The sequence below is a fragment of the Canis aureus genome, chromosome 19 (assembly GCF_053574225.1).
Source record: "Canis aureus isolate CA01 chromosome 19, VMU_Caureus_v.1.0, whole genome shotgun sequence".
NCBI lineage: Eukaryota > Metazoa > Chordata > Mammalia > Carnivora > Canidae > Canis > Canis aureus.
In genome coordinates, this window is record NC_135629.1 from 41,704,403 (window position 1) to 41,723,938 (window position 19,536).

Here is a 19,536-nt window from a genome sequence, read left to right on the forward strand (position 1 = left end):
TATGTCCTGCTCTGCAGTCACAGCTCCCTGTATCACAGCCCTAACCTCTGATTTCCAACTTCTGACTCAATGAGCTTAATGTCCCCGTCCAGGGTGAAGATGGCCGTCCCGGCCAGGAGGGACCCCGAGGACTCACGGTGGGTCCCCTTGGGGAAAGCACCAGCAGTGTGACTTCAGTCCCCTGCCTGTGTCCTCTGTGCCCTTGGGACACTCTCCATAGCCCCTTGGGTCTTCTCATGTACTTCATCTATCCTCTTTCCCTGGGACCCCTTGGTCCTCCTGCCTCCCGAATGGTCTCCCAACGAATGCCCCCAAATTCCTTTAGCTCACTGTTGTCTTCTTCTCACACAGGGACCCCCAGGAAGCCGGGGGGAACGTGGGGAGAAGGTAAGTACAAGGGGGAAGGCAGCTGGGGGGAGCAGGGATGGGGCTAGATCCTGTAGTTCAGGACTTGGAACTCCTCCAATTTGGAGAGACTCACACTCTTCTACCTACTAGGGTGATGCTGGGACCTCAGGGCTAAAGGGTGACAAGGTGAGTGTTGGCTTGGGGGGGGGGGCAGGGACTAAGGGTGCTCCTGACTCCTCTGACTGCCCCCTATCCAATCAGGGTGACGCAGCCTTAGCCATGGGGCCTCCAGGGCCACGGGGTGCCAAGGGGGACATGGTGAGTAGGTCTGGCCCGTGTATAGCCTGGATCTCTCTCTTGTGTATGGTGTGGGGGGACTCCAATGGGGGCTGGGCCAGTGGATCTGAGAGCTCAAACTCTCAGATGGTGAGGACCCTCCAGCCCCTGACCCTGGCTTCTGACCCCTGACCCAGGGTGAACGAGGGCTTCCAGGCATAGATGGTGACAAAGGACCTCGCGGAGACACTGGGAACCCTGGAGAGAAGGTACAGGGAAGAGGGTGGAGTGCTCTGTATGGAGTCGGGAGAGGGTTTCTGTGGGCTGTGGGGGCTCTATTGAGGGTCTGTGAGGACAGGAGGAGAGGGTGGGGCTTTGTGGAGGGCAGAGGGGAGGGAGTTCAGTAGGCTGTAGTGACTCTGTGGGATGGCTGAGAGGATGGGGGCTCTCTGGAGGGCTCGAAGACCTCCATGGGAGGTCACTACATACTCTGTGGAATGTAGTTCGAGGAGAGGCCCTCTGGGAACAGACAAGGGGCTTCTTAGGTGACAGGGGTATTCCAGGTAGGTTTAGGGGCCCCGTGGTAGGAGGGAGAGGCAGGGATCTGAGGGCCTGGGGTGAGAAATGAGCCATACTGAGGGTGGTGGGTGGGAGCAGCTCTGCCCCCCGCCCCCCATGGGTTCCAGTCATACTCCAAGCCTCCAGCATGTGTCTCTCTCCTGGTCATACCCACAGGGCACCAAAGGAGAGCCTGGTGACAAGGGTTCAGCCGGGTTGCTGGGAGCTCGTGGACTCACTGGACCCAAGGTCAGCCCCACCCCAGGCACAGACCCAGCACTACCGGCCACACATGTCTGTCTCATGGGTGCCCTCTGAATGCTGGAGGGCTTCCAGCCTCCCTTGCTGTTGGCCATGTATGTGTTCACACAGGATTTGTGTGAGGCCTGGGAGTCAGTGAGTGGCATGGGGGAAGTCACACTGAAGGACTGCCCTCTCCCATTTGTGCTTCCCACAGGGTGAGCCTGGTGCCGCAGGGATCCCAGGAGACCCGGTAAGATCACATCACCTGCTCCCACAGAGATGCCTTGCCCCATGCGGCCCCTGTCCTCACGTGGTGGTCTTTGACCTTATAGTGACCCAAGGCTCTCATGGTGGCCTCCTGATGCCCAGGGCCTCCACCTCCACAGTAATGGCTGTGATGGTTCCACCCCTTCGGCGACCCCCAACCCCTGGAAAGCCCTGCCCTTCCAGTGGCTCTGGCCTCCATTTGTGACTCACCCTGTGATATCCCCTGTTCCTTTCCCTGGATCCCTCCTGACCTTCTTGACTTTATATTGACCTCTTTCCCCACCAGGGATCCCCAGGAAAGGATGGAACCCCTGGTGTCCGAGGAGACAAAGGAGATACTGGCTTCATGGGCCCCAGGGGCCTCAAGGTGGGAAGGGGCTGGGTCTTTTTTTTCCTGGTCAGGGGAGCCTGATGTGGGTGGTCACGGTACCTGGGGTTGAAGGTCAGATATCTTGGGTCAAATGTTGGGTATCTGGGGTTAAATGTAGGTTATTAGGTTAGGGGTTGGAAGGTCAGAGGTTAGAGTGTCTGAGGCCAGTTTGGGAAGTGGTTATGTGATCAAGGGGTCATGGGGTGAGGTATTGGGAAGTCCCTCTTCTATCTGCTTTTCCCCCGCAGGGTGAACGAGGGGTAAAGGGGGCCTGTGGCCTCGATGGAGAGAAGGGAGATAAGGTAAGGAGGTGATGGGGGATGTCGGCAGCTGTGGGGCCCAGAGCCTACGTCTGACACCTCCACCTGATGCCTACAGGGAGAAGGTGGTCCCCCAGGCCGCCCTGGGCTGGCAGGACGCAAGGGAGATATGGTGAGTGTCGGGCACCCAGGATGGGGAGGGGATGAGTAGGCCAGGGCCCAGCTTATGTTTTCTCTTCTCCAGGGGGAGCCAGGTGTGCCGGGCCAGTCGGGGGCCCCTGGGAAGGAGGGCCTGATTGGTCCCAAGGTATGGGGTCTCTCGACAGTGGACAGAAGGGGGTCAGAATGGGGCAGGGATAATCACAGTAGGATCATGAGGGTTTCATGTCAAAAGGGTTGTGGAAGGTTGGGACATTGGGGGAGTAGAGTGAGGTTGGTCTTGAGGTTTCAGGGTGGCTTGGGGTCACAGTGGGGATTTTGGTAGGATTAAGGGATGAGAGGTGGAGAAGTGGGGAGATGGGCATCAAGGCTAAGATGTCAGTGGGGGAGGTTGGAGTGTCAGTATAAAGGACATAGGTGGGGATGCCTGGGTGGCTCAACGATTGGGGGTCTGCATTCGGGTCAGGTTTGATCCCAGGAGGCAGGGTTGCATTCCACCTCGGGCTCCCTGCGGGGAGCCTGCTTCTCCCTCTGCCTATGTCTCTGCCTCTCTCTCTCAGTCTGTGTCTCTCATGAAGAAATAAATAAAATCTTTTAAAAAAAAAAAAAAGGACATAGGTAGAATCAGAACAAGGGAGATTGCAGGAAGGTCAGGCTCATGGGGAGCATGACAGATGGAGGGTCCTGAAATGGTAGGATCACAGGTGCTTGGGTCATGGAAGATTGTGGCCATTGGGCCAAGGGGCTCTTGACAATTTATCTGAGGAGGCTGAGGGAGATGGTTTCTCATGCTTCTTTCCATTCCCAGGGTGATCGAGGCTTTGATGGGCAGCCAGGATCCAAGGGTGACCAGGGAGAGAAAGGGGAGCGGGTAAGTTGAGACCAAGGTCATGGTAAGCTAAGGAAATTGTACTTTCTGGAAATGCATCCAGCTTTTGGGGCTTTGACCCTGACCTGTCTCTCCACAGGGGCCCCCAGGAATTGGGGGCTTCCCAGGTCCTAGGGGCAATGATGGCTCTAGTGGTCCTCCTGGGCCACCTGGCAGTGTCGGTCCCAAAGGCCCAGAAGGACTTCAGGGCCAGAAGGTAAAATGCTGTGACTCTGCCCCCTACCCCCTGACCCTTCCAACCTCACTGACTTCTGACCTATAACCCATCCCCAATACCCCTGCCCCAATCTCTGAACCTATGATCTCCAACTTTCCCTGCTTCTCTGACTGTTCACTCGGTCCTTGTGCCTGACAGGGTGAGCGAGGTCCCCCTGGAGAGAGAATGGTGGGTGCTCCTGGAGCCCCTGGGACCCCTGGAGAGAGAGGAGAGCAGGTGAGTGGGCATCCATGGGCTTAGGGTCAGAAATTGGGGTGACTTCTGGTGTTCCCAAGATCAGAGGTCACAGCCTGGTCCCATCCCTTGTGCATAGGGGCGGCCAGGGCCCGCTGGCCCCCGTGGAGAGAAGGGAGAAGCTGCGTTAACAGTAAGTGTGGGCCTGGGTGGGCCAGACTCCACCTCCTGCACCCAGTATCCTGACCCCCTGGGCCTGGGCCCCTGACTCAGTGCTGTCCCTCCATGATCCCTGCATCATATGCCTTTTGTCTCTCCCGTGATCCACGGGATCTTCATGATCCTTATGGTCTTGTGTCCCAGGAGGATGACATTCGAGCCTTTGTGCGCCAGGAGATGAGTCAACATTGCGGTGAGTGGGGCCCAGCTCAGAGCCTCTGGGGTCCCATTCCCACTATGCCCCAGCACCCCTAGACAGGGGCAAGCAGGGTCCCCAGAATTTACAAGGGACAAGCAGTCAAGGAGATGAGTGGGTATGCAGGACATATGTGCTTCAGGACAGACATGATGAGACTTTCCCCATATGGTGACCCACAGCAAATGTGGATGGACAGTAGTGTTCCTAGAAGCCCAGTGTGGCCCTGTGTAGGGGGTGGAGGTGGGAGCAGTCCGGTGGGTATCAGAGAGTGATGCTCTGTCTCTTGTCTCTCTGCTTCCTACCCATTCTTTCTTTCTTTGTTGGTCTCTCTGCTATTCTCTCCTGCTGTCCTCCTCTGGCCACCTCTGCCCTTCTCTGTGTGTGTCCCTCTGTCTTTTTCTCTGCCCTTCCTTCTCTGCCCTCTCCAGCCTGCCAGGGCCAGTTTATTGCCTCTGGATCACGTGAGTAGTTTTCTGGGATTTTCTCCCGGAACCTTCCTCATCCCAGGCCCTACTGTGTCCGTCACCTCGGTCCACTCAGCAGGGGCTTGGCTGGGGTAGCCACCACTATGACCCCAAGGCCTTGCACCTCTGCCTTTTACTCCAGGACCCCTCCCTAGCTATGCTGCAGACACTGCCAGCCCCCAGCTCCCCCCTGTGCCTGTGCTCCGGGTTTCTCATGCAGAGGAGGAAGGTGAGGATGGCTGGACCCCTTGGGCATGCATGGTGGGGTACAGACGCATGCAGCGCTGCTCACACATGCAGGGCACATGCCGTGTGCATAGGGACAACACGGGGGCACCACATGAACACCAGTGCTGCCTGCCCCGCCCCCAGGGTGGCCTTGCTCACGACACCCCACCCTGTGTGCAGGCCAGGTACCCCCTGAGGATGATGAGTATGAATACTCTGAGTACTCCGTGGAGGAATACCAGGACCCTGAAGCTCCTCAGGATGGCAATGGTCAGAGTAGGCACTGGCCCAGAGGGATTCAGGGAGCGGCGGCAGACCCCTGGTCCCTCTCTGACTACTACCACCCCTGCTGACCTCCTGACCCCTACTGGCCCTAGACCCTTGCTTGCTTCCACTGGACGAGGGCTCCTGTACTGCTTACACTCTGCGCTGGTACCATCGGGCTGTGGCAAGTGGCACAGAGGCCTGTCATCCCTTTGTCTATGGTGGCTGTGGAGGGAATGCCAATCGTTTTGGGACCCGGGAGGCCTGTGAGCGCCGGTGCCGGCCCCACATGGTCCAGAACCAGGGAACAGGTATGAGTCTACCCCTCCACCCTGATAAGAGTCTGGACACTGATCCTACCCAGATCAGGTCCTGGTCGGGATCCCAGATCAGGAGCTCTCACAGACTAGGGGCTAGGGACAGACCCCCCAGATCAAGGAGCTGAGCAGAGAACCCTAGCTGTGGGGTCCCCTCCATGTTCCCTCCTCCAAGGACCTGAGGATCCCCTCTCTACAGTCAGAGCCCCACTCCTGTCCTGCCCGCAGCTGTCCCACTGATCTGAAGATAGCTCCCCACCTGCCGCACCCCCCCTAGGTGCTGCCCGGAGCTGAGGCCCAGATGATTGGCTGAAGTTCAGTGTCTCCTGGAGGAGTTCTGCTGTCCCTCCCCTTGGTGCTAGAGGCCTGTGTGCATGTGAGCGTGCATGAGCGTGTCCGTTATTTCAGTGACTTGGTCCCATGGGTCTGGCCTTCCCCCCTGTGGACAAACCCCCATTGTGGCTCCTGCCTCCCCAGCAGATGACTCAGTGTGGGGGTGGCTGTGGGCAGTGAGCGGATGTGACTGCATCTGACCCGCCCCTTGACCCAAGCCTGTGATGACATGGTGCTGATTCTGGGGGGCATTAAAGCTGCTGTTTTAAAAGGCCCCTGTTGTGACTGTTTGGGGAGATGGGGGTGGCAGAGGGTCAGGTTTCCCCTGGGAGGTCAGTATTGTCCCGCATGGGTGCAGAGTCCCTCTGTCCAGCCCTGGTTATTGTCCTGTGACCCTCAGTCCCCAACTTGTCCCCAAAGAGGAGCAGACTGAGTGGGGGCTGAGGACATGTCCTCACTGCCCCCCAGGAAGGGATGAGTCAGAGGTGGGGGGATGCTTCATGCCAGGAGCCATGCCCCAGCTCCTACCACAGGGGGTAGAGAGATAAATGGGCCCGAAGGGAGCAGAGGGCCGGCCCACAGCACAGCACTGCCTGGCCCCGGCCGCGGGCTGCTCCGGTGCCCCACCTTGCCGCAGAGGAGGTTGCTGCTGGTAGGACTGGGCTGGCTCTGGGTGGCATGGGCAGGGCCTTGAGGGCTGAGTGGATCTGGGATTTGGGTTGATGGAGGTCTCTGGACCTCAGGGGGCATTGGAGTCTCTGGCTGCTTCTCCACCTTAAGGACCCTATTTCTGGTCTTCTTTGTCTGTGATCAGGCTTCTTTGTCCGTGATCAGGCTCCCTTGGACCTTGGGTTCCTCTTTTGTCCCTCTGTGTTCACTCTGTGTCTCTGCATTCCTGTTTTGAAGATTTTATTTATTTATTTGAGAGAGTCCAAGCAGAGGGAAGAGGGAGAAGGGGCAGAGGGGGAGGGAGAACAGGCTCCCTGCTGAGCAAGCAGCCTGATTGAGGGGGTGGGGTTCATCCCAGAACCCTGGGATCATGACCTGAGCTGAAGGCAGACGCTTAACCCGCTGAGCCACCCAGGCGCCTCTCTACATCCCTGTTTTTATCATGTATCTGTGTCTGGGGTGGTTCCAGCCTCTTTTTCTTCCAGGCCCCTTTGTTTTGCTTTGCCTCCATGTCCTCCCTCTCCTTTCTCTTCTTCTCCATCTCCTCCCTAAGTGTATCTCTGTCTCTGCATCTAGATCTAGATCTTGCCGGGCTCTCTGTCTCTCATTCTCTTTCTCACTCTTTGTCTCCCGGCCGCTGCTGTGTCTAGTGCTGTCTTGATTTTCCCAATCTCACTCTGGCTAAGTCTTGTCCCTTCATCTCTGTCTCTTCTATCTCTCTCCAACCCTTGCCTGGCCTCTCTAATCTCGCTCTCTGTTTTTCCCTCTGTCTCCCATTCTGTCTGTCTGGTTTCCCCATCTGTCTCTGTCTGCTGCTGTGGCTGCTCAGAACCCCCGCCCTGAGCCTCTTTTCTCCTTGCAGCCTAACCACGTGATGACCAGGTGGGCTTTGCTGGTGCTGATGGTCCTGACATCGGGCAGAGTCCTGCTGGTCACTGGGACCCCTAGCCCAGCCTTCCAGCTCCTCCCTCAGAACCCTCCCCAGGCTACTCCCTGTCCTGTGACCTCGGAGAGCACTACAGCCACCACCACAGGCCCCTCCACTGCTTGGGGCCACCCCAGCCCTGGCCCTCGCTCGGGCCCCCGCATCATCCTCTCGCTGGATGTCCCCATTGGCCTCCTGCAGATCTTATTGGAGCAGGCCCGGGCCAGAGCTTCGAGGGAGCAGGCCACCACCAACGCTCGCATCCTGGCCCAGGTTGGCCGCCGCTGAGCCTGGGGGCAGGAGTCACAATAACGGGGCCATCCTGGATCAGGAGACCTGGAAGCCTGCAGTAGAGCAGGACAGCATTACATCTGGGCATGGTGCGCCTGGCTACCTCCCTATGGGGTCACTGCCAGCTGGTGTCATATCACAGCTGAGTGCCTCACAGAGCCCCATTGTATCTAGACAGCCTGGACATTGCCATATTGGGTGGCTGCCAAGTGGAGTCTTGCCATGCCTGGAGCCCCACAGACTTACAATATGTCTGGACAGTTTGGACACTACCGTGGAATGTCAGTACTGTGTGGAGTCTTGCCATGTCTGGGTGCCCCACAGTTGAAGAGCATCCGGACACTGCCAGTGTGGTTATTCTTGTGCCACTTTTGGGAATCTCATCAACACAGGAGCTCAACATTGCATCTGAGGCTAGTCCACCTAAGGCCAGGCCCGTGGGTCTGCCCTGCCCCACACAGGTCACCACATAGGAAGTGCAGGCTGAGGGTCATATGCATGTTTTGTGCTCCACAAGGCAGCACCTGCCTCAGATGAGTGGGGTCACCAGGGGCATCTCTCTAGGCGTGGAGAGCCGTAGGTGAGAAATCTGTAGCTGTGGCAGCCTTGTTGTAGGTGTATGCATGCAGGAGTGGCTGTGTCTCTGTGTATCTGATAGTTGTGAGTCTGTGTGGGCAAGGTGAGGGCATGTGAGGGAGCTGTGAGGAACAGATGCTTATCCCCCAGACCAGCATGAAGCATGCCCAATGCACAGCCAGGCACTGTCCACACGCCTGCACACCCAGCTGTGGCCCTTGGACACATGTGGCTCCAGCTGCTGGGGCTCAACCCAGCTCTGCTCGTCCTTCATCAAATTGTCTGCAGCAAACGTGTTCACCTTTCCAAGCCTTGGCTTTCTCCTTGGTAGGGCAGAGCCATGCCACCAGGCTTCTTGTGAGCACCAAGTGACATGTACATGAAGGTTCTGGCATGTAGGAAAGAGCTCAATAAATGCAGTGACTGGAGAATGGGATGAATGAGAATCACAGTCCTGTGCACCCAGAGAGTGACAGTCTGGCTACACAGCCCCTTTGCCCACTCCCCACCCCCCAGCCCCCAACCACTGGTCGCATTTCACCGACCTGGTCCCTTGGTGTAGAGAGAGTGGAGAGTGGGTTTTCCCTAATCTCACACCCCCAGCTCCATGGCTGGGCTGGAGAGGGAAGTGACCTTCTGAATGGTGTGGACAGGCTTGCCTGCAGATGGGACAGAAACTCTAGGTAGTGTAGACAGCTCCGGTTGGAGACAAGGGCAGACCCTGGGCATTATGGACTGCTCTGACCGCAGAGGGAGGCCACACTGGCAGGAGTGCGGCTGTCTGGGGTGGGGGCACTGTTGATCGCTCAAGTTGTGAGCAGCCCTGGGGGGCGGGCCCAGGGCGGGGCTGGGAGGGCGGGGCCACACGGGGCACACCGCAGCTCCCTCCCGAGCCCGGAGGGCGGGGCTGCCCGGCCCCAGGCTGCAGGGGGCGGCGGCCCCGGGGCCAGATCGCTTGCAGGATGGACACAGGCGCGGAGGGAGGCAGCGCCCTGACGGACCCCGGGTCAGGGAGCAGCAGGCGGGGTAGGCACGGGCGGCGGGGAGAGAGTGGGGGGGATCGGGGAAAGACGGTTGGTGCTGGCAGAGGTGCAAGGGCGTTGGGGGTCTCTCTAGGTGTAGGGGTGCTCAGAGGGGGCATAGCCTGTCAGTGGCAAGGAGGAGGGGGAACACTGTCGCCTTGCAGGGGAGTGGGGAGGCTGGGCCAAGGGGGAACTATAAATAGCTTCTTCCTCCAGCCCAGAGAGAGGGACAGCCAGCTGGAGCTGCCTGAGGCCCTCCTGCTCTGCCCTTTGCTGGCCTCCAAGGGGTCGTGTTTGTCCAGGTCCCCCCTCAGGGGTCACACATCATTTTGGGGAGGCCCAGAGGCTCATTTGGGACATTTTTCATATGAAGTGGCTTTAGCCTTTAAACAGCATTTCTAGGGCACCTACTGTGTGCCTTATGTGAGTCCTGAGCTGCTCTAAGCACCTACTGTGTGCTCTGTCCTGGTCATGAGCCTCTCTGAGCCTTTACTGTGTGCTTTGGCTGGCCCTGAGTCACTTTGAGCACCTACTGTGTGCCCTGTAACAAGCTGGAATCAGCAAATGCAGACCACAGTTCACAAGCTACTCAGTCACATGGCTCCATATCCCTAAGCTGGAACCTCACAGCCTCTGTGAGCTCTGGGGCCATGGAGATACTGGAGATGATCCTTGGCTTGAACTGGCCAGAGGAAGCTGGAACTCCTGGGATCTCCCTGAACCTCCCATTGGCAGCAGAGGGGAGAGAAGAAGGGAAATAAAGGGGAAGGGGGGCAGTAGAGAGCAGCAGGCTGCTGCAGCCTGCTCCTCCCTGCGGGCCTGGGTTGCTAGTATTTGTGCACATGTGGCTCTGTGTGCATGCTTCCATGCACTGGCATGTAGGTCTGTGTGGCATTCGCTGAGCGCCCTGGGCCTTTATGCTGCAAAGTCTGGCCAGGACTGACCAGCAGACACAGAGGTTGGGAAGAGTTTGAGCAGTGAGAACTGAGGATCTAGGACTTCAGCACCCTATATTTTATAGCCAGGGACACGGGAGAGAGGTCCGGTGGTCAGTGCAGAGGGCACCACTGGAGCCAACCAGGGCCAGCCAGGCAGGTTCATAGAGGAGCAGAGAGGCTGAGCAGGACATATTCACACACCAATGCATGCTGACAACCCAGTACACTTTTCACCCCATCACTTTGGGATGGCCCCAAGGAAGGAAAAGTCATGAAGGCTGGCTGTTCTATTGGGCATCTACTGATGCTGGGGGAGCAGAAAACTAAGAGAGCATTGGAGGGAACAAACCAGAGCCCACGTGTATGGGTGGGAAATATGATTATCTAGAAGAAGTGGGAGGGGAGTTTTTGAAAGGCTGGAGGTTCATCTGAGTCCACTCTGCACTGTGGGCTGGCTCTGTGACCCTGGGCCCTGCTCCCCTTTCAGTTTCCTATTCAACAAATGGGCAGGGAGATGAAGAATATTCTTAGAGTAGAGGTAGACTCTGGCCTTGGGGAGGAGCCCCAGACTCCTCCTGCTGTTAACCTGTGGCCTCCCACTGGATATTGGGACTTGGGAAGGTACGTGTGGGTCAGCCCAGGGTCAGACTGTTTGGGGAAGAGTGGAAGGTACAGAGCCACGGCTTTTCCTGGGAAGCTAGGCTCACACTGTCTGGATGTGAGGACAGCTTCCTCGAAATGGTCCTGGCATTCTGCCCTGCTCTGACTACCCCCTTACCCCAGCCTTTGACTAACATCCCAGGAGGGCTGAGAAGGAGAATGGGCAGGCCAGAGGAAGTGCTGGGCGTCTGTGGATGCTAGAGCATGTAGCCTTTGCAACAAGTGCGGGGGGGTTGGACAGGGTGTGGGCGGGTGGTGACAAGGTCTCTGAAGTCAAGGTGGCCCCAGGATGGCCTTGGCAATGGCTAGGAGACAGACAGGAAGGCTGACTGTGTCAGGAACAGAATGACAGGCTTTGGAGAAGAAGGAAGCAGGCAAGTTGTCGTAAGGGGCATCGTGCTCATCAGAAGCTGCCCACGGGTGTGCTCAGAGCTGCCTCTGCATGAGGTGGGGGGTGGACAGTGCAGACGGAGGATGAAAGAGGAAGTGCTCAATTCTGGGGCAGGGCGTTCCTCTCAGAGGAGGCAGCCAGAGTTAGTTTCAGGGAGGACTTAGGTGAGCTTCTACCTCCTGAACTTTCATCTCCTGTGAAGTGGGCGAGACATCTGTATTAGAGTTATCTTAAGAGTCCTTGCCAGGCTCTGAAGTGCTAGGTGGAGACAAGTATGTGGAATGGAGGTCAGAGGTGCACTGGGCAAAGCCTTGTTCTCCATGCCCCTAGCCCTGGCTCCTGGCTGGGCACACTGGGCAGAGAGGACCTGAGGATGCCAAGATCCTGTCTGGGGGTTTGTGGAGGACATCGCTAGGGGGCAGTGTGACTCAGGTTGGAGCAGTGGTAAGGGGTCCCCAGGATATTAAGTGTATAGAATTTGGGAGAAGCTGGGCTGAGGAGACAAAGGAGAATGACCCAGGGTTCCTAAACTTCTGGCTTTCTCCCTTGTCCTTTGCTTCCACTGCATTCTTAGAGACAGAAGGGAGATAAATAATACAAATGATAGTGCTAATGTGCTTTACACTGTCACATTTAATCTATACCAGAATCTTGTGAGGTTGATGATGCCCGCGTTGTTTTCCTGATGATGAGAGGAAGGATCATGTTGGAAATATGCAAATTTACAATTTAATTGGTAAAAATGAAATCCTGGAAGAAGAGAGACTCAGTGAGTCCCCAGGGAGCTTGGTTAAAAGATCCTGCTCACGTGCTCCAGGTGGGCTGGAGTTTAGCCTGAGCTCCCCAGCAGCCAAGGTAAAGAGAGGAAACAATTTTGAGATGTCCCCGTCCGTGAGGTGAAAGAAGATTTTCCGGTGTGGTTGGGCCAGTGGGTTCGGTGGGCGAGAAGGAGTCCTAGGGCTCAGGGACGCACAGCCGGCGGGGCGCAGCAGTTGACAAGTGGCAAAACGCAGGAGCTGCCAGGCTGATCCAGACCAAGTGAGACCTGCGAGCCAAGCATGCAAATCCCTCCCTCCTGGGGGCCCTGACGTCAACCGTAGCAGCGAGCGGAACCCGAGTGCCCTGGAGGCAAGGCTGTGCAAGGCGAGGCCCCGGACCAGGTGGATCAAATCTGCGCGGTCGAGTCGGGCGTGCTGGGCTCGCTCATCGCCGGCGGGGTCGGCACGATGCAGGCCTGGAACCGGCGGGCAGTCGGGCATGCGCGTCCTCGATGCCGGCGCCAGGGGCGGGCCTGCTCGGGCCCAAACCGGCTGGCAGGCGAGTTGGGCATGCGCGGTCGCAGGCCGGGCCCTCCCCGCTGGGGGTAGGGCCTACTCGTCCGGGGCGGGGCCTGCGGGGAGTCGGACGGACGCCTGCCGGGCTCGAGGCGGGGCGGGCTCGGGGGCGGGCCCGGGGGGCGGGCCCGGGGGCGGGGCCTCGAGTGGCCCGAGGTGGCCCGGCTGCTGGGTCGGAAGCAGCGCAGTCCGTCTCATCGCGTCCCGGGTATGGCGTCCCCACGGGAATTGACCCAGAACCCCTTGAAGAAGATCTGGATGCCGTACAGCAATGGGCGGCCCGCTCTGCACGCCTGCCAGCGCGGCGGTGAGGCGGGGGCTGTGGAGAACCGGGGGGTGGTGCACGGGAATGGGTGGATAGGGCGGCCTGGGCAGTGGTCTCGCGTGGAAGGGGGGCCAGGAACAGGTGGGGAACCCGGGACAGGTGAGGCTGCCGTGACTGCTGGCAGGGGAGCAGGCACAGGTCGTGGGCCGGGCACAGGTGTGGCGGAGCGGGGGGTGGAGGGTGGTGCGGAGACAGGTATGTGGCCCTGTCTCCTCTCGCTAGGGGCTCAGTCCTGTTACCATCACCTCCGGGAGGGCGCCGGCCCCTTCTCACCCGAGTCTCTACCCACCAGGTCAGGCCAGGGGGAGGATTCAGAGCCTCCTCTTACCATTCACTTCAGGCCAGAGTGCATGGACCAGGTCTGAGCTGTGTTGGCTTTATGGAAATCGCTTGACCTCTGTGAGCCCAGAACTTTCAGAAGTCCAGTGGGAGCCCCTTGGCCTTGACTACCCACCTCTGGGGCCAGTTTTGGGAGGAATTTCAGGGAAGTGCAGTTGTGTTCAGGGTGGGTGAACACTGCCCTTATGGACCTATCTTTGGGTCCATGGGGGTATATGCATCCAGGTGGGGTCGTGGGTGAATGGTGAGGTTGGAGGCAGAAACACCTAGGAGACATACTGAAATTCTTGGCATTGTTAAGGAATTGTTAAGGGACTTGGATTTCCTGAGATCCTGGTGTTTAATCCACTTTACTTGACTTTCTGCTTGTCTTTTTTTTTTTTTTTTTTTTAAGATTTTATTTATCCTTTTGAGAGAGAGAGACCACGACGAGCAGGGACAGAGGTAGAGAGAGGAGAAGCAGACTCCCCACTGAACAGGGAGCCTGACGCAGGGCTCAATCCCAGGACCCTGGGATCATGACCTGAACCCAAGGCAGATGCTTCACTGAGCCACACAGGCACCCCTCTGCTTGTCCTTAAATGAGTCTGCAACCTCTTATTGCCAAGAAAAACAAAGTTGTTTTTTTTTTTCTTTTGAGTAACTGAAACATTATAATGAATTTGCAAGTTGGCAAAGACCTCAGAGAACATCTCGTTCAACTTCTGATACAGATATAGAACTGTGATCAGGAGATTGTGTGATGTACTAAGATCTCCCTGTACTCCTTGACCTCTGCTTGGGCATAATAAGGGAGGGGAGAATGCTCCTTGCTTGTTTTGTTTTGAGGCCAGCCTGGGAGCCCTGGCTTTGAGCAAGGTGTAAGTCCTGTGGGTAGACTGTATCTCTTACTACAGTGGGTCCTGGTAGGGGGTGCCCATGGTTTTGGCAGGGCATTCTGGTGGGTCATGGCTGTGACCATAATTCAGGTCCTGCTAGGATGTGGAGATGGTGATCAGGCTCTTAGCGCTGGGCCATGGCTTTCCATTCAATACTCAGTCCTGAGAGGCAATGGCTACATCCTAGCTAGCCCTCCTTCCAGACTTTCTGGAGCGACCAAGATCAAGGCCCCTTGCTCTTGTGTTTCTAGCCAGTCTGTGTTGTCCTAACTGGGGATGGCTGCTGTTATTACATAAAGGGGAAGGGAAGGAGTCAGAGCCTGGGCTTTGAAGGCAGGAACACTCAAGCCACATTGTGGCTTAGCTGTGTGACCTTGGACAAGGACCTGACCCTCTAGGCCACGGCATGGGTTCCTCATCTGTGGGATGGAGACGGTCATCATCCCTGCTCCTAGAAGCTGCTGTGAGCCTCTTCACAGGAGATGCTTGATAAGTGGTGGCAGGTGGTGCTATCATTTCGTCACTAGCCTTCTTTGCTTCTCAGTACCTCAGAGTTGGGAATTGAAGCATCAGCTCTGAACCAACCCCCATTCCAGATGGCAAAGATGCTGAGGCCCAATGGGGAGGAAACTGTTTCTTCAAGCTCCAAGGATGCAGTGAAAATATGGCTGTGAGGGGCTTGTGCCATGGTACTGTCTCAGGGTATTGCAGTGGGTGAGACTCTGGACTGGCCCAGCATAGGGAGGGCTTCTTGGAGGAGGAGGTACCCAAGAAGCCAGAGATAAGACCTGCAGATTGTATAGAGGTTGGGCCCCAAGTGAGGGTCCCCGAGTTCATAGCAGGGAGTAAGCTGTGAATGAACATCGAACCTGTCTGGGCAGCACCTCCAGTCCCCAAAGCCTGTGTTCATGTAGCGTTTTATCCTCTGCATGGTAGATTTTTTAATTAAAAAAAATATATTTATTTATTCATTCATGGGAGACACACAGAGAGAGGCAGAGACATAGGCAAAGGGAGAAGCAGGCTCCCTACAGGGAGCCCGATGCAGAACTTGATCCCAGGATGCTGGGATCACAACCTAAACCAAAGGCAGATGCTCAACTACTGAGCCACCCAGGTGTTCCGCGTAATTTATAATTTGGTGGAAGACCACAAGGACAGGTGAGGACCTGAGGGTGGGGGGTGGGTGGAAGTTGACCACAGGGCTTTGTAGAGAAGGGGCTGTGGAGCTCATGGCTGGTCTGTGCTGTGTAGTGGGTTGTCTTTGGTATCTTGTGCCTGGCTCCTGAGGGAGCCAGAGGCTGCTTGGCTCTGTGTGCCTTCTCCACCCCTACAATCCATGAGTTCAGAACTACATATGAGGGCCTGGAAGCTGTTACCTTCTTCATCATTGACCCCTCAGCTCAGCCCTGGAGGAACCAGCCCTGGAGGGCAGGTGGGGCAGGGGATGAAGACAGAACGTGAAGCATGCCAGAAGGACAGTGCTTGTGATAGCTTGTATTAGCAAAAAGGTAGCCAGACTTGGCTAAGGACATGACTGGAATGTGCATAGGATGGTAGGAGAGATTACTTTCTGTCCCATCTGAACAGGACGGTGATGCCAGGTTACTTTCTTTTTTTAAAAGATTTTATCTGGGCAGCCCGGGTGGCTCTGCGGTTTGGCGCCGCCTTCGGCCCAGGGCCTGATCCTGGAGACCTGGGATCGAGTCCCACATCATGCTTCCTGCATGGAGCCTGCTTCTCCCTCTGCTTGTGTGTCTGCCTCTCTCTATATACATATATCTCTCGTGAATAAATAAATACAATCTTAAAAAAAAAAAAGAAAATAGTACTTTAAAAAAATGAAAGATTTTATTTATTTATTCATGAGAGACACACGAGAGAGGCAGAGACATACGATAGAGGGAGAAGCAGGCTCCATGCAGGGAGCCCGACATGGGACTCGATCCCAGGCCCCTGGGATCACGACCTGAACCGAAGGCAGGTGCTCAACCAGGTGCCTCCAGGTTGCTTTCTTTTGAAGAGTTCTCCCTTCACCAGCCTGGCCCAAGGGTGTGGGAGCAGGTGCAATTCGGAAACCAGTTCTGGACCCCACTCGGGCTTGTGGCTGCCCCTGGGGTGACCCACCAGAAGGTGGTAATGAGGTAGCACCAGGCTTGTCTCTGGCCTCTTAATTCCTAGGGCTCTTGTGGCCATAAGCACGTTTATAGGAAAAGGAACCAGTGAGATAAGTTGAATGGACATGTCTGCAAATCTCTCTTGTTTTAAATGGTGCATCCTGCCACCTGGTTGCTCGGTGCCGAGGCTCTCGAGTGCCCAGAGCTGCAGTTCTAGCCACACAGCCAGCTCACCTGGTGCAAATGCTCTGTTCAGGCGCTGTAGCACATTCCCTCTGTGGGCCTCAGTTTGTAATTCCTCTATTGCTAGCTTGCTTATGTTTTGCTGTTGTAAGCAGAGCTATTATTGCAAATACACTTCTTGTACTTTGACCTTTCTTTGGGTCATTTCCTTGGGAGCTTATCTTGAGGAACAGAGATGATAGGTAATTTATTGCTGTTGTTTCGCACCCAGCCCTGGTTTACTGCCCTGCCTGCCCACAGCGGCTGTGCATGGGGCCAGGGGATCCTGTCACCAAACACTGGGAGAGGAGGCCGGGGTGTCTCTGGGAAGATAGAAGATGTGAAGAGAAGGTGTAGAATCCTACTCCTGAGGTCATGGGAGAGCCCTTCATGGAGCTGTGGGGAGAAGTGAGCAGGCTGAGTGTGCAGGTTTCCCCCATGCTTAGTAGCTGATTCACTGCCCTTTGGTTGCTTGAGAGCCCCGGCCAGCGATTGTGCAAACGGTACAGGCCCCAGTGTCACTGGCCCTCGGGACGCAGGGCCTTGCCTAACTTGCTTTTCTCTCACCTTAGCCAATGCTGAGGTTTTTCTGCAAGTTCTCTCTTGTTCACTGTCAGCCTGTGTTCCGTGGGATCCTCTCCTTCCCTCCCCCGAGGCTCATAGTTTGGGTCACCTTTGCCCAAAGGTCATGTATAAGAGCAACAGAGCCCACACTGGCAAGTTGGTCCCCTTACCTCTCTGCAGGGCCCAGCTGGAGACAGATGGGTGCTTCTGCACCCTACATGCCAAGGGCAGTTGGTGCTAAGGTGCACCTGCGTCCTTAGCAGGTATCCTGCCAGGGCTGGGCAGAGGGCATGGCTTCCCAGACATGCTTTGGCTTTTACATGGAGGTAGTGCAAGGCCTCATTGGGGGATTGATCATCATCCCATTTTACGGGTGAGGACACCAAGGCTCAGAGTTGCCAGGAGCTGTCAGGGTCAGGATAGGAACCTAGACCTGACTCCTGACCCCACAGACAGGGCTGCCCCTGCGGCCTCTATGCTCTAGCTCCGGTGAGGGAGACAGCCTGAGGGGTGGGGCCCAGCAGTCTGTCCAGGAAGGACTACCAGGAGAAGGCCCTTGTAGAGAGCCCTGGGGTTCTCCACATCAGCCGTCTGTCTGTGGCCCAGGTGCTGGGGACGAGGAAAAGAAAGCTTCCTAAGGTTTCTGAGGTGAGGCTGACTGAAAGCAGAGCTGAGTCACGTGAGGCTGGTAGTTCTGCTGCCTTGGTGTCTGTCCTGGTAGGCCAGGGTTTGGGGATGTGCTGTCCAGACATGTCCCTGCCTCCGACCTTGGCAGCTTCTCTGGCTGGTGGCCCATGGGATGGAGGGGGGTGGGCTGTCAGAGGGACAGTCCTTGTGGACATTGCTCTGGGTCTCTGGCCTCAGCCCCTGGTGGCACTCACCCTGGGGGATTTCGAGACGCCACTCCCCCATAATTTTTGAGCACCAACTCTGTGCCAGACCTCATGTTCCCAAACAGCTCAGATCCTGCGGGGCTGCCTATGCTCCACGTGGTCAGGTGCAGGGGGCCAACTCATGGGCGAGATGACCGGGCCTGGGGGAGAGAGTGCACCAGGGCAGCGCAGAGGTGGCTGGGAGGAAGGGTTCACTGAAGAAGCAGCTTACGAGCTGGGCTTTGTACACAATGAGGCGAAATTCCCAACTGGGAGGGTAAGGAGTGGTACTGTGCTATCAGGAATGCTGAATGGCTGCACGGGTGGGGTGTGGATTCCCCGATAATAGGTGGGTGTCGAATATCCCCTGGGCTTTGGCTCTTGTCCTGCACGTTCATTCAGGGGTGTGGCAGGTCCAGCTTTATATCTGCCGTGCACACCAGGATAAGGGGCTGGTGAGATTCTGCTACATCTACTGGAGCCCAGACAGGCCTGGGCAGCAGGGACATGCCAGTGGTGGCTTGAGACCAGGGTCTGAGGCCAGGAGGCCTGGAAGGTGTGTCTGATGTCCTGTGACAGGAGCAGAGGGAGGGGCACCCTCGGAGGCATCCCAGCCCTTATCTGACACCAGCTCCTTGTCTTTCAGTTTGCATGACCAATTGCCCAACGCTCATTGTCATGGTAGGCCTGCCCGCCAGGGGCAAGACATACATCTCTAAGAAGCTGACTCGCTACCTGAACTGGATTGGCGTGCCTACTCGAGGTGAGACTTGACCTCGGCTTCCAAAGGGGCCTTGGGGCTTTGTGGGGAGAGGGGGAAAGAGAGAAGGCTAGCCTGGGGTGAGTCAAGGTCAAGAACGGGGGGAGGGCTGCTGCTGTGTGAAAGCTGAGCCTTTCTTTCCCCCAGAATTCAACGTTGGCCAGTATCGCCGGGAAATGGTCAAGACATACAAGTCGTTTGAGTTTTTCCTTCCAGACAACGAAGAGGGCCTGAAAATCAGGAAGTGAGTATATGTGTGTGATTATGTGTGTTTACAGAGAAGGCCCTGGAGCCCGGGCACCCAGCTGCTCCTGAGCCCTGGCCTTACTCTGCCCCACTGGACTGTGACAGGGCTGGTCTCTTGACCTCTCAAGATATGGTGGTATTGGGGATGTGTTGGATTAGGAGACAGTGGGGAGGGCGTATGGCCTCTTGGTGGCTGGCTGTGCCCTAGGACTCATGAACCCTTAGTAAGGACGTCCTATGGAAGGGGAATACGGGGTTTCAGAGAGATAGAGGAGACCTAGCCAGGGCGGGGCAGGGGCTGGCTGCACAGAAACCTCTCACTTGCTTACCCCAGGTGCTCCATGGGGATGGCCTGTGGCGGGGGGGGGGGGGGGGGGGTGAGTGGGTGCAGGGACACAGTCCTCAGAGATGAGGCAGAGTGAGAGTGGGCCTACCTCCTGGCACCTTCTCCCAAAGCTAAAAGGATGGATGGAGCCCAGAGCTGCAGCCTTCCTTCCCTTGCCCCAGGATAAACTGTATATTTGGAGCATGTTTGGCATGTGCTTGGCATGTTTTTGGCACGTGTAGGACAGGCCTTGGCTTCGCTTTCCTGTGGCTCAGACTTCACCCTCCTGCTCACATT

General features: G+C 56.7%; 3 protein-coding genes across 9 annotated transcripts in view; all 3 read left to right on the top strand.

The window, feature by feature from the left end:
- The window catches only part of COL7A1 (collagen type VII alpha 1 chain), a 30,964-nt gene extending 24,905 nt beyond the window's left edge, over positions 1–6,059 (top strand). Inside the window, exons 99-119 of one of the 2 annotated variants that reach the window (XM_077858949.1) lie at positions 93–137; positions 352–387; positions 499–534; positions 610–666; positions 822–893; positions 1,360–1,431; positions 1,640–1,675; positions 1,979–2,059; positions 2,311–2,364; positions 2,441–2,494; positions 2,567–2,629; positions 3,290–3,352; positions 3,450–3,566; positions 3,726–3,803; positions 3,901–3,954; positions 4,125–4,173; positions 4,608–4,640; positions 4,786–4,872; positions 5,052–5,141; positions 5,249–5,446; positions 5,730–6,059. In XM_077858949.1, the coding sequence (XP_077715075.1) occupies positions 93–137; positions 352–387; positions 499–534; positions 610–666; positions 822–893; positions 1,360–1,431; positions 1,640–1,675; positions 1,979–2,059; positions 2,311–2,364; positions 2,441–2,494; positions 2,567–2,629; positions 3,290–3,352; positions 3,450–3,566; positions 3,726–3,803; positions 3,901–3,954; positions 4,125–4,173; positions 4,608–4,640; positions 4,786–4,872; positions 5,052–5,141; positions 5,249–5,446; positions 5,730–5,746 (1,392 nt within the window). In that variant the 3' untranslated portion in view covers positions 5,747–6,059. The remainder of the gene's footprint in view (positions 1–92; positions 138–351; positions 388–498; positions 535–609; positions 667–821; positions 894–1,359; positions 1,432–1,639; positions 1,676–1,978; positions 2,060–2,310; positions 2,365–2,440; positions 2,495–2,566; positions 2,630–3,289; positions 3,353–3,449; positions 3,567–3,725; positions 3,804–3,900; positions 3,955–4,124; positions 4,174–4,607; positions 4,641–4,785; positions 4,873–5,051; positions 5,142–5,248; positions 5,447–5,729) is intronic. The other variant, XM_077858950.1, reaches the window with a different exon arrangement.
- A 144-nt stretch (positions 6,060–6,203) lies between these two features.
- On the top strand, positions 6,204–8,682 carry UCN2 (urocortin 2). The gene has a single exon (XM_077858951.1). It carries the CDS (start codon positions 7,329–7,331, stop codon positions 7,665–7,667), a length of 339 nt encoding a protein of 112 aa, XP_077715077.1. The 5' UTR covers positions 6,204–7,328; the 3' UTR covers positions 7,668–8,682.
- Positions 8,683–9,132: 450 nt separating this feature from the next.
- Positions 9,133–19,536, top strand: part of PFKFB4 (6-phosphofructo-2-kinase/fructose-2,6-biphosphatase 4) — a 39,358-nt gene continuing 28,954 nt past the window's right edge. For 2 of the 6 annotated variants that reach the window (XR_013357946.1, XM_077859016.1), the window contains exons 1-3: positions 12,720–12,898; positions 18,555–18,671; positions 18,816–18,912. Coding sequence is in view for 5 of the 6 variants with exons in the window: in XM_077859016.1 (XP_077715142.1) it covers positions 12,802–12,898; positions 18,555–18,671; positions 18,816–18,912 (311 nt within the window). In the remaining variant the exon portion in view is untranslated. Of the gene's footprint in view, positions 9,273–12,329; positions 12,418–12,717; positions 12,899–14,782; positions 14,823–18,554; positions 18,672–18,815; positions 18,913–19,536 lie in introns of those variants that run through there. The other 4 variants (XM_077859017.1, XM_077859019.1, XM_077859020.1 and 1 more) reach the window with 4 other exon arrangements.